The sequence below is a fragment of the Musca autumnalis genome, unplaced genomic scaffold (genome assembly GCF_047663935.1).
Source record: "Musca autumnalis isolate F117 unplaced genomic scaffold, ASM4766393v1 scaffold_4, whole genome shotgun sequence".
In the NCBI taxonomy this organism is placed as follows: domain Eukaryota; kingdom Metazoa; phylum Arthropoda; class Insecta; order Diptera; family Muscidae; genus Musca; species Musca autumnalis.
The window spans coordinates 75,462,586-75,488,646 of NW_027411977.1; the positions used below are offsets into that span (position 1 = coordinate 75,462,586).

At 39.7% G+C, this 26,061-nt stretch overlaps 1 protein-coding gene across 8 annotated transcripts in view; it reads left to right on the forward strand.

Annotated features, from left to right (window-relative positions):
• Positions 1-26,061, forward strand: part of Pura (Puratrophin-1-like) — a 326,190-nt gene that overhangs the window by 240,345 nt on the left and 59,784 nt on the right. For all 8 annotated transcript variants that reach the window (XM_073984425.1, XM_073984426.1, XM_073984429.1 and 5 more), the window contains one exon: positions 5,748-6,782. In XM_073984425.1, the coding sequence (XP_073840526.1) occupies positions 5,748-6,782 (1,035 nt within the window). The remainder of the gene's footprint in view (positions 1-5,747; positions 6,783-26,061) is intronic.

Sequence of the window (26,061 nt, forward strand, 5' to 3'; positions counted from 1 at the left end):
TCTCTCTGCCGTTTCAATGAGTGATCTGAGGAGTCAAATATAGCAACATTTAATTCATAAATATGGGTGAACGCTTCAGATCCCTGTCCGTTTCTCTAGACTAGGGTCTTTAATATCGAGTCGATATTGTTTTCATATTCCTGAACCCATAAAACCCATTTATTCGCACACCGCTACTGTCATGCACCCCCCGAACATACAGGAGACTTCACAATATTTGATTTCGTATACATCATGCTCACCGTTAAAATCTTCGTTCATATTTTTATACTCTCAGCATTTATGATAACGAGGGTATATACACTTTCATACGGACAAAATGTGCCTCATCGAAATAATGGTTTTAGACCCCAAGTATGTTTGGACGAAATCCGTTTCAGACAATTTGGAGTTGATTTAGCAATGTCCGTCCGTCTGTCTGTCTGGCTGGATGGAGCGCACTATAACTCTCGAACGGATCAAGCGATTATATCCAAAATATGGCTTTCGTAATATTCAGTCCAAACTTAGTTTAAGTTCGAAGATGTGTTATATCAGTCCACTCCTTCCGGTACCTCCCCACAAAAGTTCGGAAATGTTCGGAAAATTTGTGCGCACGATTTGGTCCATACTTTGCACATCGTGAAATTTCTACTAGTTCAATATAGACTCAATCGGTCCACTCCTTCGGGTACCTCCCACACAAAATTTCGGAAAAGTGCAGTTTAGGACCTGCTCTCGAATCGCTTTGATTTTTGTTTAAGCAAGATGTATTCACTGCCCCCCATACGACGGTACAAGTTTCATCCGGGCCAAGTCCATACTTTCTGAGAAAATAGCCTGAAAGTTGCAAAAAGCCCCCATGACACCGTTTGTAGTGGTTGGAGCGCAAGATAACTCTCGAACGGATCTGCCGATTCGGTCCAAAATTTGGCCTTCGTAATATTTTGTCCTAACTTAATTTAAGTTCGATGATAAGCTATATCGATCCACACCTTCAGCTACCTCCCCCACAAAAGTTAAAAAATGTTCGGAAAAATTTTGGGCACGATAACTTTTGAATGGAGTGACCGATTTGGTCCATACTTTACACATCCTAATATGTCTACCAGATATAGATCAGGTTTGAATATGAACTATATTTGTCCACTACTTCGGGTACCTCCCACATAAAATTTCGGATAAATTCACTTTAAGGCTCGCTCTCGAATCACTTTGATTTATGTTGAAGCAACTTGAATATGGCAAGAGTTTTTTTCAGAGGCATTCCATACTTCTAGAGAAAATAGCCTGAAAGGTGCAAAAAACTTCCTTTTTTAACTGAGGACCAGGTTAGTGGAATATTACGAGTGAGATTCAGATCACCGTTGCTTTATAACAAAATATAAAAGAGTCTATCTGCATCTTTTGGGTCTTTTCCAGGATTTGACACAAAGTAAATATCTGGTCAATGATGGATTTGCCAGGTCTAAAGCTGTACTTATATGGCCCAATTTTGTCATTGTCCATAGGATTTGGTTGTTCACACAATATTTCAGACACTATATATTTTATAGGAAATAGGGAGCAGATTTATGCCCTTATCGTTTGAGCACACAGTCTTATCTACATTCTAGTGGACGGGGAAATAGGATGTTCAAGTTCCAGTATTCCATCAGCATATATCCTCCAGTCTCATGAAATCCGGAATGAAATCTGTTTAATCTTCGTCGTCTTCGTTAGTATTAGATACCAACAGTTTGGGAAATGCTCTTTCCATAGCATGCTACGTTTATCCATTGCCAGATTACAATGCTAATCGCTACAGGAGGCTGAGTCTATGCGAAAGCCATCAGTTTTTCCTTCTTTGGTAGAATTGTCGGACTTCATACTGGCTCCGTTAGATCTCTTTTTTTCTCTCCATAGCATGCTATCTTTAAGGTAGAATTAGACGTGACATAGCCATAACGCCATAACCATAGAAAACCAAAACCCAATTGGTTTCTTATGGTTAAGGCAATGTCATTATGTTAAGTTACTACTAATTGAATATATTGATTTCCATAGGTTTGGTTCAATCAGCTGATTGATATGGCCTTATGGCACCATGCTAATGTCATGTCTAATTCTACCTTTATCAGTTGCCAGATTACTTTGCTCATCACTACAGGAGGCTGGGCATATGCGAAAGCCATCAGTACGATGTTTTTCCCTCTTTGGTAGAATTGTCGAATTTCATTCTGGCTCCGTTAGGTCTCTTTTTTCTCTCTGGCTATTAAATTTCTCTCTTCTTCATCCATCTGAAGCAATGCAACATTGGTGCAGGAATAAGTAAATTATGGGCAACGGTTAAATCACTCTCTAGTCCGGGAAAGAAGGATGACAGAACGGCTGTTACTTTTAACGGTGTAACAGTAACTGACCAAAAGAGGTGCGCGTGTTATTTTAACCGGCAGTTCATAGAGCACCCCGAGAGTGATAGGGCGAAAAGAAGTGTGCTACGCCGTATAAGAAGAGCTCTTCCGAAACGCTAAATCATCCAAAGCGTTGGGCCCGCACCGAATATCAACCTATCGTTAGCCACCCATGTTGTACCGGATGCCTGGAAAGTTGGCAGGATGGTACCGCTACTGAAGCCTGGCAAGGATGCCAGCAAAGGTGAATCGTGCAGGCCAATTTCACTCCTGTCGCCAGTAGCAAAGATCCTAGAGGCGCTGCTCCTCCCCACGATGAGAAGGTGTTTTCCGGTTGCCCAACATCAACATGGATTTCGGAAAATGCATAGTACTACAACAGCATTAGACGCCATATGCACACATATCAGTAGAGGACTGAACCAGAAAAGGCCGTGCGACCGAACAGTCATGGTGGCTCTTGACCTATCGAAGGCCTTCGGTACCGTCAACCATGCCAAGCTGTTCGAGGATATAGAGAAAACTAATCTCCAGCCATGTTTGAAACGTTGGGTAATCAACTATATGTGTGGACGCCAGTCGTTTGTAGAATTCAGAAACAAGAAGTCCAAAACCCGTAGAGTGAAACAGGGAGTTCCCCAAGGAGTGGTGATATCTCCGGAACTGTTTAACCTCTACCTTTCTGAAATTCCACACCCTCCAGACGGCATAGAGATCGTGATGTATGCGATCTTGGCGTCGGGTCCTATCGTCGATGACATATTTGATAGGTTAAATGTCTACATAGCTGACCTAGTGCAGTTCTTCCATCTGAGGAATATGAAAATATCCGCCGCTAAATCCACAGCCACGCTGTTCACCACATGGACGGCTGAGATGAGGCTCCCACTGAACATATTGGTCAATGGTGCACTGATTCCGACCACTAACTACCCTAAAATACTGGGTGTAACGTTCGATAGCATGTTCAAGTCGTCCGCGCATGCCACAGCTATTTGCAATAAGATCAGAAGTAGGAGAGTTCTCACGTCGCTGGCCGGCAGAACTTGGGGTGCTGATAAAGAAACCTTGTTGGCCACCTACAATGCAATAGGCCGGTCTGTGGTAAGCTATGCGGCGCCAGCGTGGTCCGCAAAGGCTAGCGCATCGCAGTGGAAGAAGATTCAAACCAGATAAACGAGCCTATTAGGCAGGCTTGAATCGCATTCACACCAACATGGTTGCGCAAGCAGTACGAAGATACAGTGTGAATACCGTACTTGGAAACCATCCCCCATCCATCGCAGCAGAAGAACGCCAGCTGCCAAGGCAAACACGAGTGGTTTTAGCTCAGTTAAGATCCGGACGATGCAACCGCCTCAATTCGTATTGGGCCAGAATTGACGCCACGATACCAAACATATGCCCGGCATGTGGATTGGGACCACTCGATACTCTGCATTTATTCAACTGCCCAGCTAACCCCACTCACCTGTCTCCTCATTCTTTATGGACGCAACCAGTCCAGGTCGCAGAATTCTTGAGTCTGGATACAGAGGAACTTGATAACTGAAATAATACACGAACGAACATATATGCGTTGCTACAACAACAACAACAGAACTACCCTAAATTTGCATTCACGAAACTTCCCAATCAAAAATTGTAAACATAGGCCCATGTTTCGATATATCCCCCATATAACGGTACCTCCCGATTTTCGGTATTTTGAGGATTTTAGCTACATTGTTTGACGGAACTATCCGTTATTTAACATTTTAGGTTCCCTGCAGTCACAAAACTTTTCCACTGAAAATTGTCAACATAGGTCCAACGTTGACGTAGCCCCCGTATGTATATAGATACCACCGGATTGAACACAATTCTAGAATAGATTAGATAATTTAGGCATTTGGGGTATCCCCGGTCGAAAATTGTTTTGCACCTAAAACTGTGGACTAAACATGAAACTAATTATTCCATTTTAGTTAAACATATTTTATGGTGAAAACTTCGACCCGGTCGAACTTAACGATTTTTTACTTGTTTTAGTATAATTTTTTATAGGAGTCGGTTACTAACCCGACCCATGTTTTTATCGTTCTTATGGTTGAACGCGCATCTGATGTTATCAGGAGTTTAAGGCAATTTCCCTGGTGATACCACGGGGAGATCAGTGTCCACTTTAGATGAAAACGGGATCAAATTAAGTCCTGGGCTTTGCCATGTTAAAGGCGGTCAGGACCGTTCCTTGGTATTTTCCACCCATTGCGTAATTTTGTGGTACACGTTTATTTTCTTATTGTTGTACATTTATCCATAATGTAACTATCGCTTAGTGTAGGTTTCCCCTATTGTTGTTGTTGTACTTTCCTTTGATATTGGATTCTTTTATCACCCTCTCCTGCCCGTATATGTGAGTGTTGATGTTCGCCTAATGCGCGTGTGGGTCTGTGTATTTGTTGCACGAATTGGACTCTACAAGTTGCCAGATCTTCTGTCTAGAAACATCAGGAACAAGAGGCGATTTGGATAAATACAGGAGAGTGGCGAGACAATGAGTTAGTTGTGTTTGAGACGTCAAACTGAACAGTCGGTTAAAGAAGTAAAGGAAATTTGTGTGCTTAATAGAGAAGGAAAGCTATGTGCTTAGTAATTAAAGTCGGTTGTGAATAAGAGTAATAAAGTAAATAAAGCATTGTAGAACCGTAATCTAAAGCGAACCCTGGGGCTGGATTCTTGTTCTATGAAAATTTGAAATGAAAAATATTTCCTTTATAATTTTTTTCATTTGACAGTTTTCTCCTTTATAAAAGTTTTCATTTCACATTTTCATAGAAACAACGTCTACACGGAGATTAGTTAAATCTAATTTCGAAACAATATAATATTTTTCATTACACATTTTCATAGAACAAAACTCCAGACCCAGGGGCTCAATTCTCGTTCTATGAAAATTTGAAATGAAAAGTTTTATAAAGGAAATAAATGCCAAATGAAAAATTTTATAAGGCAAATATTTTTCATTTCAAATTTTCATAGAACAAGAATCCAGTCCCAGGTCTATATTTCTGACTTACGAAGTTTTTTTTGTTTTTGTCCACACTCTAACAAAAAAAACCTAAATATTATTACCGCATAATGGTTAACACCTTCAACTACATTAAAAAGCAATTAATGAACAACATAATTGGCAAACAAATCCAATAAAGCAATACCCTCAAGACACTTAAGCCTCAACTCTGCCATAGACATGCAACCATGAATTTCAATTGCCACCTAACTTCCATGAAAACCAAGACTTGACGTTCATAAAAACAATTTTTTTGTTCTGAGAAATTTAATTTCCTTTCAATAAATGTTCAATATTCTTTTCTTTTTTGTTTTACATTGCAGAAATCTGACACACATACGACGATTAGCTACATTGGCATCGATGAAGTTACAGCACATGTGCCAGCCACAGAGATTCCCAATGAACGTTTGGGGGGTTTCCATCAGCATGACGCACGAAAATGGCGTGAATTTTTCGTGCACTACGAACCGTTCTATCAACAGTGTGCGGGTGCAGCACAACGTTTGGTGTCAGCCTTAAATGATATACGTTTGGCCGACCTGCAAGGTCTGCCAACCAGGCGTCAATTGTATGCCCAACATCGGGCACTGAGTCGTGCCCTAATGGATTCGGAATTGCATAATTTGCGCAAACGTAGTGCACCGACAATGGCTCGTTTACAGGAATTGGCTAGAAATATCAATTACAAAAACACAAATAATAACTATTACAACAGCAACAACAACACAAATAAACTCAACGGATATTGCAGTTTGAAGAGCAAGGGAACTTCAATTGGCTCTTATTATAGCTCAGCCAGTAGTGGCGGTACACTGAATCGCAATAAGCTTATGTTTAGTACAAGCAGTAGTTATAGCTTTAATTATCAAGGCAGCCAAAATAACAAAAACAACAACAACAACAATTGCTCGAATAGTCACAATGTTGCAGGAGCATCTACAGCAACAACCACATCAGCCATAACCAAATCTTTACAACCAATATCATCTTTATCACAAGCAACAACAACAACAACATCCTCATCTACAAATTCGAATACCAAGTCCTGCATTTATCCAACATCGTCGTCCATTAACCCCCCAACAGCAGCAGCAACAGCTAGTCGTTTAAACGCCATCACAACAACCACAAGCGGCGGCGGACTCAATTATTGCGTTGGTGGTGGCACCTTAAATGTTTCATCTCCAGCCACTACTGCCACCAATGGTGATGTTGCAATCCGTCTGCAGAAGGTAACATTGCTGTTCAATGAAATTGATCGTGCCGCCAAACGATTGGAACAGCTCACGGAACAACGTCGCGAACATTTGCGCGAATTAACACGGCAACGTGCTCTTGAAGATGAAATTAATGAGGTAAGTCCTCCATTAAGTTGTAATAATAGTTGTTGCAGCAGTAGCCGAGTGGTAAAATGTACCTTGTCACAAGAGTCAATTGCAGTGATGATGTATTTATGTAGGTACAAGTATGTATGTCCAGCTACTGGACTATCCTGCTGCTGGTCGGGCAGTGAGTTTTATAACAAATTCATTAGACTTGTCTGACAATAAACAACAATAATGATTGATGTGCAGTTTTCAATTTATTTTGTTACTTTTTTTCTGTTCAGAAATTTTGATTAGGTGGAAGTAGTTCCGCCCGCTTTATCCTGCTGAAAGGTTATTAACGTTGGACGTTTTAGCAATCTTCACCATAAATTAGGGAATATTTTTCCTGAGAACTTGTCTAAACTACAAATACATATACATACATATATATTTATTTTAATAACTCTATATAATTTCCCCAATTCCCGCCTTTTTGTTAGTGACGACTCCGAGTTATATATTGGTCGCTATCTCACACAGCGTACGTAAAAATATTTTAAAAAACATTTCTAATGGTTTCCTTTCGTATTTTCCATAGGAACAATGCAAAACGAAACATAACCCACGTTGGCCGAGCTCGCTGTTAAGTTTCGTTTTGTTTATAATCGTGAGTGCGAACAAAACGAAAAGCGAAAAATTCTCAACTCCATAACACCAGATAGGAAACGAAATAGTTCTAAACACATGTGAATAATTCAAAAGTGTTTGGTGGTTGATAGAACATCCACCGTACCCAGTAGGAAATTGAATCTGCGATGACCATTTCATCAACGAAAAATTTCAAAATTGTCTTTAAACACGACGGTGTCACCAAATTGTTCACTCTTCCATGTGCGATGTGTGATATTCTGAACGAAAATGTCTTGCAATGTGCCTTGGTACAAGTTAATGTTCATTCTATCGTCCATGAAGACAACTTCGCTTAGCTTGTCGCTCAACTTACCGTGCACGAGTGTTGCGACATTTGTGTGAAAATGTCGTCGATGATCGCAAAGGGCTGTCGCCGAGCCGTCTTCAATCGATTGGAGACCACTTTGAAGATACATAGCAGACAACTTCCAACTGGGGTAGTATGCTGATGTTTGCTTATAGCAGGGACGAGCTTCTTTGCTTAGATCGTATAGTGAGGGCGCCCACTGAGTTGTTTTTGCATTTGCTTCTCTCTCTCACGTACAGTGTAAATTAATGAAAACAAACAAAAACATAATGTGGTTGTTGCTTTTTTTACTCATACGTTCATACATTTCTTCGCTTTGGTTGTATTTCTGTGGTCGTCGCTGGCTTATAGGGTGGGTAAGCATGCTTGCAAGTGATTGCAATCACAAGTGTGTGTGTGTCTGAGTGTATCATTCATCATTCATGAGTGCACCCAGCAAACCAATCGTACCGACATCGTAACGAAATCGGAACAAAATTCGGACGATACATCCGAAATCTGATCCGAAATCGTAACGATATCTTAACGAAAGTTGTATGAAGTGGTTGACATAATTTCGGAACGAAATGTCGGAGCGGCATCGGATCGATTTCGGTCCGATTTCGTAACGAAATCTGAAGAAAATCCTTGGGAAATTCGGAAAGGAAATTTCTTTCCGACATTCGTTCCGAAATCGGAACGAAATCTGTACAAAATCTGAACTATTTCCTGTCCGAAAAATCGTTTAGAAATCGTAACGAAATCTGAACGACTATGCTTCCGAAATTGTTCAGACTTGTCGGACATCAGACATTTGGTTTGCTGGGCAACCACTCGACACAGCATAGCCGAAGTACATTTCAGCAATAGTACGGTTTCCATCTTTTTACATTGAAAAGTTTTGTGGTTTTGTATTGGTTGTGAGAACGAAACGATTCAGAGAAACTGGTTTAAGGCTTTGCGTGATTGTTACGGGAATCGTTTTGTTTGTTTACGTTCTTTGATCTCGCAGTCAATTTTAATTTCCAATACTACGTTAACATTTATGAAATCCACTTGATTTTAACTGTCCATTCCTTTGCGTCTGCGTCAAATGAAAACTCATCCGAAATCCATTGGATTTCATTTGACGTTTATGCAATGGAATTGACATTTGAAAATGAGTTGTTTTCGTAAATGTAAAGCAAGCATAAGTGTATGTTCGAGTTCGCTTTAACAAATTCTCTTACGAAGGTATCTGTGACCGTTCAATTCATGCTGTCAATACGTTGGAGGTATAAGCAAGTGGTCTTTATACCCTCAGCTTTTAGACTAAAGAGGGTATATATACCCTGATGCGTATAAAATGTGCCTCATCGAAATAATGGTTTTAGACCCCAAGTGTGATTGGACGAAATCCGTTTCAGACCATTTGGAGTCGATTTAGCTATGTCCGTGCGTCTGTCTGGCTGATGCGTAAGATGACTCTCGAACGATTTTTGTAAAAAACTTAGTTTTACTCGTAATTGGAAGAACTTTGTATATAGTAATGTTATCTCCAGGCATAGATCGGATTCGAATATAGACTATATCGGTCCACTACTTCCATTTAAATTTGATTCAGGAGCACCGGGCGCTTCATTAAACAACTTTCTGAAATATGTGAAATGTCTATGAACGGTTCTTAATGGTAAAAATAGCAAAAATCTTTTGAAAATATCCAATTTTTAAACTTTTTTCTCTGACTCTGGTCCAAAGATACGCAACCGCCCAAAAATTAAGGATGCCGTCAACCACAAAAATGTACCTAAGATTTCAATAAACAACTTTTTAGAACATAAGAAGATTCTAGGAATAATTCTTAGGGCTGAAATTCACGAACAATTAAATATTTTTTAACATTCCCCCTGCTAAAGTTTGGAAATAACAAAGTGTTAAAAACTCAAGGAAATTTTATAGGTTTTGTTATGTACGGACCTGAACAGGAAAGAATGATCTAAAATAATCGAATTGTGAGCTTGAAAAATCGTTCCTAGAATCTTCATTTGTTCTAGAAACTTGTTTGTTGAAATCTAAGGTACATTTCTATAGTTGACTGTATCCTTAATTTTTGGGCGGTTGCGTATCTTTGGACCAGAGTCGGAGAAAAAAGTATAAAAAATGGATATTTTCAAAGGATTTTTGCTATTTTTACCATTAAGAACCGTTCATAGATATTTCGCATATTCCAGAAAGTTGTTTATTGATGGCTTCGCTACGCTATTGTGGTTGATTGTTTTCTTGAATTTAGAACGGTTTAATATCTATGGAGCTGTGCCGAGAAAAGAGGATAAAAATCGCAATTGTTTTGCTATTTTGACAATTAAGACTTGTTCCTTCAGGGTTCGTATGTTCTAGAAAGATGTTTATTGAGATCTGAGGTACATTTTTGTAGTTGGTTGTTTGCTTCAAATTTGATCGGTTTGATAGCTGTATAACAAAACTTGAGAAAAATTTTAAAAGAAATTTGACCATGGCGATTTTGACCTTGCTGATGAAGTTTGATAGGTTATATGTTTTCACATTTTTTGTTCTTTAAGACAAGAGCTACAACTTTGCCTCCGAGATAAATTCAAATTTCCTAACGGTTTGGAAGATATAGTCCTGACTAAATGACCCTTTCTACATCAAAGCCTCAAACCTTTGGAGGCCTATAATCGCGAAAGTTGATGAGATAGGGAAAAACGGGGAGACACGTGTGTTCTCATTTTTGGTGTTCTATCACACTGTGGAGTCAGAATATGGTTAACAGAATATGGTTAACATGACTCAAAAAATTACACACAGTGAAACACTATGAAATGAAAAAAAAAACTCAAAAAATGATTTCGTGTTACACAAATGAATGACATTTTGCCTATTAATGACTAAAATAACTTTTATTCCATTTTAATGTTGAAAAGGGTCCCGCACAAACCACTTTTAATTTTTATTATATATGAAATAAAGTTATATATAAAGTGATATATATGTAATAATACGATAATCGAATTAGTGAGATACAAACGATCACGTCATTTTGGTTATGTCGTGTGCCCCTATTCCTTGTTCTCAGTTAAATTTCTGCTTACATTGACTTCAAAAAATGTTCAAAAGTTCTGAAAAATAAAAACTTCAAAATCTATTTTATCGAATCACTTTATAATTTAGATTTTATGTAATTTTAGGTAAAAACTCATCAAAATATCGTACAGGGATACGAGGTTGTAAGAAGTCATAACCCTAATGGACTATATCGGTCCATTCCTTCGGGTAAGAGTTGTGCCAATTGAACTATATTGAACGACGTAGATAGTAAACTACTAGTTCAATGGACACCGGTCGTTTGTATGAACAAACTACGTATATTTAATATGTCACGTTGGTTTGTATGATGTTACTCATACGTTTTTTTGAACTACGTCGTTTAATTGCCCAACTCTACTTCGGGTACAACATTTGTGCCGTTTAACAGCTTGTTCCGATTTTTTTCAAAAAGTTCTACTTGCGGGCTGTGTAACGACGGCGTAATTTTCTTCGGGGGTAAGTCCATACTTCCTTCCAAAAAGCCTGTCGACACCAACTAAACTAGGTAAGATAACCTAGATAACCGATTAGATTCAAACGTTGTACAGGATATTTTTTCTTACAGTCCCTAATTATGCCCGAGCTATTGAGGATATATACATACACTTTGACACGATGAAAATTTCCTTATCGAAATAATGGATTTAGCCCCAAAAATGTTTGGACGAATTCCGTTTCAGAGAAATTGGAATCGATTTAACCATGTCCGTCCGTCTGTCTGTGTGTCCGGTTTGCTGGAGCGCACGATAACTCTCGAATGGATCAACTGATTCAAATCCAAAATTTGGGCTTCGTAGTATTTTGTTCAAACTTATATCAAGTTCGAAGATGGACTATATCGGTCCTCCCCAAAGTTCAAAGCCCGAAGCAAAAATTTTGCTCACGATAACTCTCGATGGGAGTAACCGATTTGGCCCATACTTTGCTCATAGCATTATTTCAACCAGACATAGATCATCTTCGACTATGATCGACTCCTTCGGGTACCTCCCACACAAATGTTCGGAAAAGTGCTGTTTAATTGAGCTAGAGCGGTATATTTTTGCATCCGGGTGTCGTTTTTTCCATAGGCAGGTTAAGTTCAAAGATGGGCTATATCGACCCAGGCTTTGGTATAGCCCCATATAACGGTAGCTCCCGATTTTCGATATTTTGGGGATTTTAGCTAAATTTTTTTGACCGAACTACCTGTCATTTGAGGTTTGGGGTTCCCAATGGTCACAAAACTACTCCACCAAAAAAATTGTCAACATAGCTCCAGGTTTTGGTATAGCACCCATATAACGGTACCTCCCGATTTTCGGTATTTTGAGGATTCTAGCTACAATTTTTAACCAAACTACCTGTAATTTAATATATGAGGTTCCCAGTGGTCACAAAATATCTCCTCCAAAAATTGTCCATAGGTCCAGAGTTTGGTATAGCTCCCATATAACGGTACCTCCCGATTTACGATATTTTGAGGGTTTCAGTTACATTTTTGATCTCTTGATTTGCGGTATTTTGAGGATTTAAGCTAAAATTTTTGATCGAACTACCTGTAATTTAAAATTTGAGGTTCCCAATCCTCTAAAATTTTTCAACATAGGTCCAGGTATGTTATAGTTCCCACATAACCTCCCGATTTTAGGTAGTTTAAGGATTTTAGCTACAATTTTTAATCGAAATTCTGTAATTTGAGTGCTGGGGTTCCTAGTGATCACAAAACATCTCCACTAAAAACTGTGAACATAGGTCCCTCCCCATTCCTCGCGATTTTCGGCATTTTGAGGATTTTAGCTACATTTTTTTGACCAAACTACCTACAATTTAACATTTGAGGTTCCAAGTGGTCAGGTTTTGGTATAGCCCCCATATAACGCTATCTCGCAATTTTCGGTATTTTGGGGATTTTAGCTATATTTTTTGACCAAACTACCTGTGATTTGACGTTTGGGGAAGTATTCAGAAAACTCATCCACTAAAAATTGTCCACATAGGTCCACACTTTGATATAGCCCCACATAATAGTGTCGACCGATTAAAGACATTTTTATAAGTCACGGTGCTCTTGAACCTAATTTAAATGGAATGCTTACTCCTGGGAAGTTTTTGCAGATTCTGAGACTACAATGTTCATAGATGAGAAAAAAATCAAAAAACAAAAAATCGCCGGAGCGCTTTTTAAATAAATCGCGATTCAAATTGACATTTTTAAGGGTTTTTTAGGTTTTTACGATTTTGCTTGGAAACCGCAAGTCCTACCGGAATGGTACAAGAGTTACTTTTATGATATCTTCGTAGTTTTTACCGTTATTGCGATATAGAAGTTCAAATTAAGACAATGTTATGCACAATGCACCTTAACTAACTTTAAATGAAAACCTCTTACACCAGGGAAGTTTTTGCGGATTCTGAAATAGCAATGTTTATAGATGAGAAAAATCCAAAAACATAAAAAAAATCGCTGGATGAATTTTTTAATAAATCGCGATCAAAATTCACATTTTTAGGTTTTGTTAGGTCTTTAGCATTTAGCTTGAAAATGGAACTAAAGAAGGTGTTGTAGCTGTGAAAAATCTCTACATGATTGGCTTTCGAAATTTTTTTTTCTAGGTTGTACAATGTTTTGAAATATATGACTTTAAGTTGGGAAAATGCAGTCTTGTCATTCTTGTATACGGAGACGATACAATCAATCAATTGTCCTAATTTGAACTTCTATATCTCAATAACGGTAAAAACTAGGACGATATCGTAAAGATCAATATTGTAGAGAATTTTCATAGCTACAATATTTTCTTTAGTCTTATTTCGATAGGACTTGCGGTTTCTAAGCAAAATCGTGAAAACCTAAAAACCCCTAAAAAGTGTCGATTTTTTTAAAGCGCTCCGGCGATCTTTTTGTTTTTTGATCTTTCTCATCTATGAACATTGTAGTTTCAGAACCCGCAAAAAACTTCCCAGGTGTAAGCACCTTCCATTTAAATTTGGTTCAAGAGCACTGTGATGCATTTTTTACCTTATTTAGGTATTTGTGGTCACAAAATATATCCGCCTAACATTGTGGACAGGATAGAAAATAATTTTTCCTTTTTAGTTCAGAATATTTTATGGTGGAGGGTATTAAAAGTTCGGCCCGGCCGAGCTTAACGCTTTTTTACCTGTATTTTTTTTGCGGTCAGTTTTGAAGATTCTTTGGAAATGTAATAACTCATTGTTGTTCTGTTTACAGCGTTCTTATTTGGAAAAATTCGTATTTTGTTTGCAATCAGGTAAAGTTCAAATATCGACTATATCGGTTCACGTTTTGGTAATGGTACCGCCCGATTTAAGTTTTTTTACGTTTTCAGCTACATTTTCTCGCAAAATTAGCTACAACAAGTAAAAAAGTGTCAATCGGCTTTGCCGACAGATAGATACCCTCAGCCAATTTGAACTTGCCGACAAAATGTGGATTAGGAATTAACTGCACTAAAACACAAATGTTGAACTTTTGTAGGGCAGGTACCCTTAGGGAGGACCGATATGGGCCATTTTAGAAGTTAAACTAAAATATTAGGAGATCCAAAGTTTGGACCAAATTGGTTGACCCATTCAAGTGATATCGTCATAGCATTTTAGTGACATTTTTTAAATATTGGGGAGAAGTGCCGAAAGTTGTGGACCGGTATGGCCCATGAAACTAGGTTTGGATATAATATGACGAAGACCAAATGTTGGACCAAATCGGTTGAACAGATCGAGAGTTATCGTGCTCTCCGACCGCCAGATATGGTGACATAGAAGTTTTTTTACACCTTTCGGACTGTTTTCCCAAGAAATATGGACTTGCCCCTGAAAAAAACTTTTACCGTCGTAACGGAGGTAGCGAATGCAAATCGCTTCAACAAAAATCAAAGTGATTCGAGAGCAGGTCTTAAAGTGAACTTATACGAAATTTTGTGTGAGAGGTACCAGAAGAAGTAGACAAATATAGTCCATATTCGAACCTGATCTATATCTGGTAGATATATTAGGATGTGCAAAGTATGGATTTCATCGGTCAATCCCTTCAAGAGTTATCGTGAGCAAAATTTTTCCGAACATTTTTGAAGTTTTGTGGGGGAGGTACCTGAAGGAGTGGACCGATATAGCCCTTCTTCGAATCTAAACTATGTTTTGATAAAATATTACGAAGGCCAAATTTTGGACCGAATCGACAGATCCGTTGGAGGGTTATCTTGCGCTCCAGCCACTACACAAGCTGTCATAGGGGTTTTTTGCACCTTTCCGGCCATTTGCTCAGGAAGTATGGACTTGCACCTGATGAAACTTGTACCCTCGTATGGGGGGAAGGGAATACAAGTTGCTGCAACAAAAATGAAAGCGATTTGAGAGCAAGTCCTAAACTGAACTTATCCGAAATTTTGTGTGGGAGGTACCCGAAGCAGTGGGCCGATTAAGTCCATATTGGAACCTTATCTAAGTCTGGTAGAAATTTCACGTTGTGCAAAGTATGGACCAAATCGGTTACTTCATTCAAGAGTTATCGTGCCCACAAATTTTCCGAACATTTTGGAACTTTTGTGGGGGAGGTACCTGAAGGAGTGGACCTATATGGTCCATCTTCGAACTTAAATCAAATCTGGACAAAATATTTCGATACCCAAAATTTGAACCTAATCGATTGATCCGTTCGAGAGTTATCGTGCGCACCAGCCAGACAGACAGACGGACAGACAGACAGACGGACAGACAGACAGACGGACGGACATTGCTAGATCTACTCAAAATTGTCTGAAACGGATATCGTACAAACATAGTGTAAATACCCTCTTTAGCCTAAAGGCTGAGGGTATAAACATATATAAAAATTCTCCACTAAAAATTGTGGACATAGGTCCACAGTTTGAAACAGTGCCGCCCGATTTCATTGGGTATACGTTCTTCTAGCCAGTTTTTGCTAATCAGATCATACATTTTACTTCATCAGCCTTTTGCCATATGTTTTTAATAACCCTTTGAAGTTTTTCTGGTTTTTTTATTTTTCGTCGAATAATTGCTGTCATGACCATAATTTGACTAGATGGAAATGCGCACAACATGATAGTTTGCAATTGTTTCTGATATATTTACAACACTGCCAATACATAAAACTTTACAGACTGATTGAAAATTCTCCTAAATATTTGAAAGTATGTCAGTGGACTATTATTGTAATTACCAACAAGTCATTGTTAAATCATTTCAAAACTATTAATGTGATAATAATTGGGCAGATGTGTTAACAGCGGTTATGCAAAATTCGTAAAAATAATCTCAAATTTCGGTAATATTTACCAAAACTGATTACGGGCTACATACTCCTCATTCACATCAACATTCCCATGCTTTCACTTATCATTTTAACGAGTAATAAAATTTTGTTTATTTTAAAGATTTTTGCTTTCTTAGCATTTTTACATTTATAGGATATTGCAAACGCGGTATGTAAAGTATCCATGCCGCCGCCACAGTTACTTATATTTTTTTTGCCAAGTAATCAACTTTGAACATTAATCTTAATTATGAACAGATCGATAATTTCGATTGAATATTGAATTGCCGATTGTCTTTATTTTTCCTTTACATTTCCCTGTAGCGATAACAAATCAAGAAGAATGGGCGGCGGCGATTCATATTTATGTACGTACAAATACGAGTACATACATGAGTTAATACAAAATACTTACAAGTATGTACTGGCAAAATGTGAGGGAACCCAAAGTTATCTCTCAACTCTTGACATGCCTTGTAATGAAGATGATTGAATAACAACGATAAGAGCTTCTTAATGCTGGCCGAAAAAAACAAAACAAAAACCTCAGCATTGTGATTGACAATGCTAATTAAATTTCAACAATCACTTCATTTGGTGATGTTCGGTTTTTTTTTCATTTTTTGGCAATTCCACAAAATAAGAAATAAGAGAAAAATGAATACTTAGTTGCTTCCTCTCGCCACATGAACTGGACAAATAAGTCACGCATGCCCAAATACAAAAGATGTCGGTATTTTGTGCGCTAATGACTTCATTTAGACTTGACAGTTGACAGCAGCAACAACATAATAAATGCACATTCACAAGAGAGGGTTTCAATATTTTTTGGGATTATTTGGTAATTTAACATTATGTATTGGACTACTGAAATATTTGTGGATTTCGGTCGTCGCTAAATATGAAATATGTTCGTGAAGGTACTTCCAGGCAATGGGTCACATGGAGATTAAGTGTGGAGGCAATGGAGACAATGTGTTATGTGTACAATTCATATTTCAGTAAAACAAAGAAATCAATAAAAAAATCTATAAGCGGGCCTGAACAAGTATAAGGACAAATATGAACAAGTAAGAACGGAGTTATGCACGGCCAGGCCCTCCACCACGAGTTGTATTGAAGTAAAATGGAACAATTAGTTTCCTTTCGTTTATGAAGAAGACTAAATGCCAAAGTGCGGTAAAACAATGTGGCTAAAGCAAGTCTGGTAAAACAATGTGGCTAAACTTCAAAATATCGAAATTCGAGAGGTACCGTTCCTTGGGACTGTAGCAAAAAGTCGATCTATACCTACAAATTTTTGGCGGAAAGTTTTTAGATTCAAAGAAGACTAAGTACCGAATTTCCGATATAGTAAAAACTTCAAACTACCGAAAATCAAGAAGTACGCTTCTATGGGGATATAGGAACCCGCGGACCTATACTGATAATTCTTTTCTGGAATATTTGATAACCCCATGGAAGACTAAATACAAAATTTCAGCCATTTCGGTGGAATATTGAGGGCTTACTTACTTACTTTGCTGGCCCATTACAGAACATTTGTTTTATAGGCCGAACTAAGAAAAGATCTCCAATTCTCTCTATTTGTTGCTTCACACTCTGGAATACCGCACCTTTTCTTCTCTTCATCCTCTTGTTTGCGCCATCTATTCTTTGGCCTGCCAATTATGCGTACACCGCCTAGCGGTTCGTATTTATACGCCTTTTTAGCGGGTTCATCATCGCCCATTCTTATGATATGGCCTAGCCAACGCAATCGTTACATCTCAATACGTTTAACTATATTGATGTCGTTGTATAGCAGATACAGCTCGTGGTTCATGCGACGTCGATATTTACCGTCAACGCAGATTGGTCCGTAGATCTTTCGAAGAATTTTTCTCTCAAACACACAAAGCACTGCCATGTCTGCTTGCGCAAGTACCCAGGCTTCGGAACCATACATCAGCACAGGTAGTATCATTGTTTTGTAAAGCGTTATTTTTGTTTGACGAGATGTGGCTTTGTTTTTAAACTGATTACTTAAGCCAAAGTAGCATCTGTTAGCCAATACAATTCTTCCTTTTATTTCACAACTGATGTCGTTAGTTGTGTTTACGGCGGTGCCGAGGTAGACGAAGTCTTTCACTACCTCAAAATTATAGGAACCAACGTCGACAGTTGGCCCGATCGCTATGGACGCATTGCGCGTCGACACCATCAACTAGGTCTTCCCGCCGTTTACCGCCAGACCTACTTCAGCAGATTCTTCTTCGATCTTCATAAAGGTATCTGTTACTTCTTTTACTGATCGTCCCATGATGTCTATATCATCAGCATAAGCAAGTAACATGTGGCTATTAGTGTAGATTGTGCCACTTCTTTTGACGTTTGCCTCTCGAATAACCTTTTCCAGCAGGATGTTGAAGAGATCACACGAGAGGCTGTCTCCTTGCCTGAAACCTCTTTTGGTACAAAATTCTTCGGAGAGGTTCTTTCCTATTTTAACTGAGGATCTCGTGTGAGGATCTCAAGTCATTTTACAAAGCCGAATGAGCTTTGCGGGGATAGCAAATTCAGACATTGCCTGGAATACCTTTGAACGTAGTGGGCTGTCGAAGGCTGCTCTATAATCGACAAAGAGGTGGTAGGTGTCGATCTGCATCTCTTGGGTCTTCTCCAGGATTTGCCGCAGGGTAAATATCTGGTCAATGGTGGACTTGCCAGGTCTAAAGCCGCATTGGTATGGCCCAATTATCTCGTTAACCATAGGCTTTAGTCGTTCGCACAATATCCCTGACACGATCTTGTAGGCAATCGGGAGTAGACTTATGCTCCTATAGTTAGAGCATACAGTCTTATCTCCTTTCTTATGGACGGGGCACAGGATACTCAGGTTCCAATCGTCAGGTACTCGTTCTTCCTGCCAGATGGTGCTAACTAGCTGATGAATACACCTTATCAGCGTGTCGCCCCCGGTTTTGAACAGCTCGGCTGGTAAGCCATCGGCTCCTGCTGCCTTATTATTCTTCAGCCGGTATATTGCTGTCTTTACCTCATCTTGGCTGGGCGGTATACATTCAATACCATCTTCTGGGATTGGATACCAACAGGTTTGAAAAATGTTCTTTCCATATCCTGAGCACACTGTCTGTATCACTTACCAAATTACCTTGCTGGTCTCTACAGGAGGAGGTGCCATGCCAAAGCCATCAGTTTGATGCTTAACTCTTTGGTAGAATTTTCGGACTTCATTCTGGCTCCTGTACATCTCGATTTTTTTCACACTCCCGCTTTTCCATCTCTCTCTTTTTCCTGTGGAAAAGACGTTTCTCCTCTCTCCTTTTCTCCCGATATCTCTCTCGTGCGCTACGCGTTGCTACGGATTGTAAAGTAGCACTATATGCCGCATTTTTCTCTTCGGTAGCAGCACGACACTCCTGATCATACCATGGATTCCTTGGTGGAGGTCTCTGGTATCCAAGTATGGATCTTGCGTCTGTTTTCATGAAGTGGGCAATACTTTGCCATTGCGTTGATATGTTATCGGGATGAGGAGTGCTTTGATTAAGCAATTGGGCTAGTTGAGTGGAATATGCTGTGGATATCTTTTGTGATTGCAGCTTACCGATGTCTAACTTTCGTGTTGTGTCTGTTCGTACTTTGTTTGCTACGTTTAAGCGGGTGCGTACCTTTGCTGCAACAAGGTAGTGGTCCGAATCAATGTTTGCGCCTCGGAACGATCGTACATCCAACACGCTCGATGAATGACTTCCATCTATCACAACATGATCAATTTGATTTCTTGTTTTCTGATCTGGAGACAGCCAGGTGCCCTTATGGATGTCGAGATGTTTAAATCTGGTGCTGCTAACTACCATGTTTTTTGCCGCTGCAAAGTCTATCAGCATCATGCCATTATCAGATGTTTCATTGTGGAGACTGAATTTTCCGACTGTTGGCCAAAGATATTTTCCTTTCCAATTTTGGCATTAAAATCGCCTAGAATAATTTTAATGTCATGGGCAGGACAAAGGTCATATGTATCTTCTAAGCGCTCATAAAATATATCTTTGGTCTGTTCGTCCTTGTCTTCAGTGGGAGCATGAGCGCAAATAAAGCTGATGTTGAAGAATTTTGCTTTTATTCGAATTGTAGCATTGTAGCAAGTCTTTCATTCACGGGTGTGAAGCTGGAGACCAGGTGTTTTAACCTCCGACCAACTACAAATCCGCAACCAAACTCATGCTTTGTGTCATGGCAGCTATGTATAATACAGTGCGTCACCTTTAGGTGTTGTTGTGACGCCTTTCCCGTTCCATCGTATTTCCTTTATGGCAGTAATGTCGGCCTTGTACTTTTCAAGTACATCTGCCAATGCGTAAACTGCACCTTCTCTATAAAGTGTGCGAACATTCCAGGTGCAGATTCGCAGATCATTGTCCTTAAAACGTTTGCGGGGTTCGTCAGCTTTAGAGGGGTTTGTTTTTCTTTTCTTTTGGTTTTTCATAGTAGGCTGCTTTTTCTAGGGGATGGTTACTAACCCTGCGCCCAAACCCAAGTTTATAACGTTCTTATGGGTGAACGCGCGGCACATGTTAGCTCACTACCTTTAACGGGTGTTAAAGGCAGCTCCCCAGGTGACAATACGGGGAGGTCAGTGTCCACTTGAGATGAGAGAGGGACCAAAATAAATCCTGGACTTTGCCATGTTAAAGCCGGTCAGGACCGTTCCTTGGTATCTCTCATCCCCTACGTCACCCAAATTTTTCTACCTTTGCGTTATTATTTTGAAAGGCTCGTCGATTATGAAAGTTTTTTGGGAGAATAGAGGAAAGAAACTCAATTTTGAGAGGTTCTTGGGTAACTTGAGGGAACAAGAATCGGGTAACTCTCCATTTTCGGTATTTTGAAGATTTTAGCCTTATTATCCACCAAAATGGCTGAAATTTGGTATTTAGCCTTCGTTGGGGGAATAAAACTTTCCACAAATTTGTCGGTAAAGATCCACGTCTTCATATAGCCCCCATAGAGCGGTACCTCCCGATTTTCGATATTTTAAAGGTTGTGGCCTCAATATCCCACCGAAATGACTGATATTTGGTATTTAGTCTTCGTTGATGGTATAAAACTTTCCATCTGAAATTTATCGGTATAGGTCCACGTCTTCATATAGCCCCCATAGAACGGTACCTCCCGATTTTCGGTATTTTGAAGGTTGTGGGCTCAATACCCCACCGAAATGACTGAAATTTTGTAATTAGACTTCGTTGGAAGTAAAAAAACTTTCAACCTAAAATTTGTTGGTGTAGGTCCACGCCTTCATATAGTCCCTATAGAATTATACCTCCCGATTTTCGGCATTCTGAAGGTTATGGCCTACATATCCCACCAAAATGGCTGAAATTTGGTATTTAGCCTTCGTTGGGGGAATAAAACTTTCCACAAATTTGTCGGTAAAGATCCACGTCTTCATATAGCCCCCATAGAACGGTACCTCCCGATTTTCGGTATTTTGAAGGTTGTGGTCTCAATATCCCACCGAAATGGCTGAAATTTGGTATTTTGTGTTCGTTGATGGTATAAAACTTTCCATCTGAAATTTATCGGTATAGGTCCACGTCTTCATATAGCCCCCAAAGAACTATACCTCCCCATTTTCGGTATATTAAGGGTTGTGGCCTCAATATCCCACCGAAATGACTGAAATTTTGTAATTAGACTTCGTTGGAGGTATAAAACTTTCAACCTAAAATTTGTTGGTGTAGGTCCACGTCTTCATATAGTCCCTATAGAATTATACCTCCCGATTTTCGGCATTCTGAAGGTTATGGCCTACATATCCCACCGAAATGGCTGAAATTTGGTATTAAGACTTCGTTGGAGGTATACAACTTTCCACCTAAAATTTGTTGGTATAGGTCCACGACTTCATATAATCCCCATAGAACGGAACCTCCCGATTTTCGGTATTTTAAAGGTTGTGACCTCATATGACCACAATGGCTGAAATTTGGTACGTAGACTTCGTTGGGGGTATACAACTTTCTTACTGTAGTTTGTCAATAGAGGTTCATATCTGCATATATCCCCCATAGAACGGTACCTCCCTATTTTCGGTATTTTTAAGGTTTTAGCCTCAAATCCCACCACAATGCCTGAAATTTGGTATTTAGCCTACGTTTGGGGGTATACAACTTTCCACCTAAAATGTGTCGGTATGGGTCCACATCTTCATATAGCCCCCATAGAACGGTACGTCCTGATTTTCTGTATTTTGAAGATTTTAGCCTCTTTATGGCTGAAATTTGGTAATTGGTCTTCGTTGGGGTTTAAAAGTTTCCAGCTGTTGTTATAATTGTTCATATTTACTTCAATACAGTGGGGTGTGGGAGGTATAAAAAGTTTGGCCCGGCCGAACCTAACGCCTTTCTTACTCATTTAATATTAAAATATAGTTTTCTTGGTTCGAAAACATTAGCTTGACTAATACTAATACCACTCAATACGAAATATCTCAATAAGCCCATAGAGCATAAGGCCAAGTTGCAATTTTTACAGTTTAACCCTTTTTATGCTATTTTTCTTTTTTTTTCCTTTTTAAAACATACATAAAAAACAATCTCTAATTGATCATCATTTATCAGAGATTAACATTGATTTGGTGGGCGTGATTACAACTGTCACGCACTCTGAGTCGAATTTTGCAATTTGGCCGTATGCAACGTCACTTAGTGTAGTTGTTGTTATTGATTAACACAAATATTTCCACATGTTGCTGGCTGTCCTTGTTCCATTTGGTAGGTATTTCTGTTGCTGTCAAAAAGGTTAATGGCAGATTTGTAACTCTTCGCATAAATAGAATTGCGTGCCTGGGTAATTACAGCTGAGAGTGTGTCTGTCGTATGTAACTTTATGTTGTTGGCCCAAAGTTGTGTCTTCGCATTTATTATGTGTTTTGTTGTTTTCCTTTGGTGGACACAAACAGTGTGCGGCAAAAGTGTTCAGTTAAGAAATAGAATACTGTGGAAAATCTTGCAAGGTCCCTAGGCGGTCCCTAGGCTGTTGGTTAATGCAAATTGTAAATGCATAATAAATGTGATAGCTTACCTACTGAGGGCCACGACTAATGACGGAAACACTGCTTTAAAGAGTTCCTCTGAACACAAAATTAAATAATGGAAAGTCCTATAAATCTTTGGCAAACGTTCTGAATATCAATGAAACTCAGCACGCTTGTTGCAGAGATAAACGAGATAGAGAGTGATATTCCAATTGACAAGATACCAAACAAACTGTAAAACAAGTAATATATGTATAATTATGATGAGTAATAACAAGGCCTTTAACATCCGTTAAAGGTAGTGAGCTAACATGTGCCGCGCGTTCGCCCATAAGAACGTTAAAAACTTGGGTTTGGACGTCGGGTTAGTAACCCTCCCTTAGAAAAAACAGCGTACTATGAAAAAACGAAAGAAAAGAAAAACAACCCCCTCTAAAGCTGACGAACCCCGCAAATGTTTTAAGGACCATGATCTGCGAATCTGCACCTGGAATGTTCGCACTCCTTATAGAGAATGTGCAGTCTTCGCATTGGCAGACGTACTTGAAAAGTACAAAGCCGATATTACTGCCATACAGGAAATACGATGGATTGGGAAAGGCGTCACAACAACACCTAAAGGTGACGCACTGTATTATAGCTGCCATGACGTAAAGCATGAGTTTGGTTGCGGATTTGTAGTTAGTCAGAGACTAAAACATCTGGTATCCAGCTTCACTCCAGTGAATGAAAGACTTGCTGCAATTCGAATAAAAGCTAAATTCTTCAACATCAGCTTTATTTGCGCTCATGCTCCCACTAAAGAAAAGGACGAACAGACCAAAGATATATTTTACGAGCGCTTAGAAGAAACATATGACAGTTGCCCTGCCCATGACATTAAAATCATTCTAGGCGATTTTAATGCCAAAATTGGAAAGGAGAATATCTTTGGCCCAACAGTCGGGAAATTCAGCCTCCACAGTGAAACATCTGACAATGGTATGAGGCTGATAGACTTTGCAGCTGCAAAAGAACATGGTAGTTAGCAGTACCAGATTTAATCATCTCGATATTCATAAGGGCACCTGGCTGTCTCCAGATCAGAAAACAAGAAATCAAATTGATCATGTTGTGATAGATGGAAGACATTCATCAAGCGTGTTGGATGTACGATCGTTCCGAGGCGCAAACATTGATTCGGACCACTACCTTTTTGCAGCAAAGGTACGCACCCGCTTAAACGTAGCAAACAAAGTACGAACAGACACAACACGAAAGTTAGACATCGGTAAGCTGCAATCACAACAGATAGCCACAGCATATTCCACTCAACTAGCCCAATTGCTTAATCAAAGCACTCCTCGTCCCGATAACATATCAGCGCAATGGCAAAGCATTGCCCACTCCATGCAAACAGCCGCAAAATCCATACTTGGATACCTCCACCAAGGAATCCATGGTATGATCAGGAGTGTCGTGCTGCCACCGAAGAGAAAAATGCGGCATATAGGGCTACTTTACAATCCGTAGCAACGCGTAGCGCACGAGAGAGATTCAGGGAGAAAAGGAGAGAGGAGAAACGTCTTTTCCGCAGGAAAAAGAGAGAGATGGAAAAGCGAGAGGCTGCAAAAATCGAGATGTACAGGAACCAGAATGAAGTCCGAAAATTCTACCAAAGAGTCAAGCATCAAACTAATGGCTTTGGTACAGGCACATCCTCCTGTAGAGACCAGCAAGGTAATTTGGTAACTGATACACATAGTGTACTCAGGATATGGAAAGAACATTTTTCAAAACTGTTGGTATCCAATAGCAGCGAAGACGACGAAGATACCACAGTCCCAATCCCAGAAGATGGTATTGAATGTATACCGCCCAGCCAACATGAGGTAAAGACAGCAATAAATCGGCTGAAGAATAATAAGGCAGCAGGAGCCGATGGCTTACCAGCCGAGCTGTTCAAAACCGGAGGCGCCACGCTGATAAGGTGTATTCATCAGCTAGCTAGCACCATCTGGCAGGAAGAACGAGTACCCGACGATTGGAACCTGAGTATCCTGTGCCCCGTCCACAAGAAGGGAGATAAGACTGTATGCTCTAACTATAGGGGCATAAGTCTACTCCCTATTGCCTACAAGATCGTGTCAGGGATATTGTGCGAACGACTAAAGCCCATGGTCAACGAGATAATTGGACCATACCAATGCGGCTTTAGACCTGGCAAGTCCACCATTGACCAGATATTTACCCTGCGGCAAATCCTGGAGAAGACCCAAGAGATTCAGATCGACACCTACCACCTTTTTGTCGATTATAAAGCAGCCTTCGACAGCCCGCTGCGTTCAAAGGTATTCCAAGCCATGTCTGAATTTGGTATCCCCGCAAAGATCATCCGTCTTTGCAAAATGACTTTAACTGACACGAGGTCCTCAGTTAAAATAGGAAAGAACCTCTCCGAAGAGTTTGGTGCCAAAAGAGGTTTCAGGCAAGGAAACAGCCTCTCGTGTGATCTCTTCAGCATCCTGCTGGAAAAGGTTATTCGAGAGGCAAACGTCAAAAGAAGTGGCACAATCTACACCAATAGTCACATGTTACTTTCTTATGCTGATGATATAGACATCATGGGCCGATCAGTAAAAGAAGTAACTGATACCTTTATGAAGGTCGAAGGAGAATCTGCTAAAGGGGGTCTGGCGGTAAACGGCGGGAAGACTAAGTTGATGGTGTCGACGCGCAATGCGTCCATAGAGATCGGGCCAACTGTTGGCATTGGTTCCTATAATTTTGAGGTAGTAAAAGACTTCGTCTACCTCGGCACCGCCGTAAACACAACAAACGACATCAGTTGTGAAATAAAAAGAAGAATTATATTGGCCAACAGATGCTACTTTGATACTACCCGTGCTGATGTATGGTTCCGAAGCCTGGGTACTTGCGCAAGCAGACATGTCAGTGCTTGGTG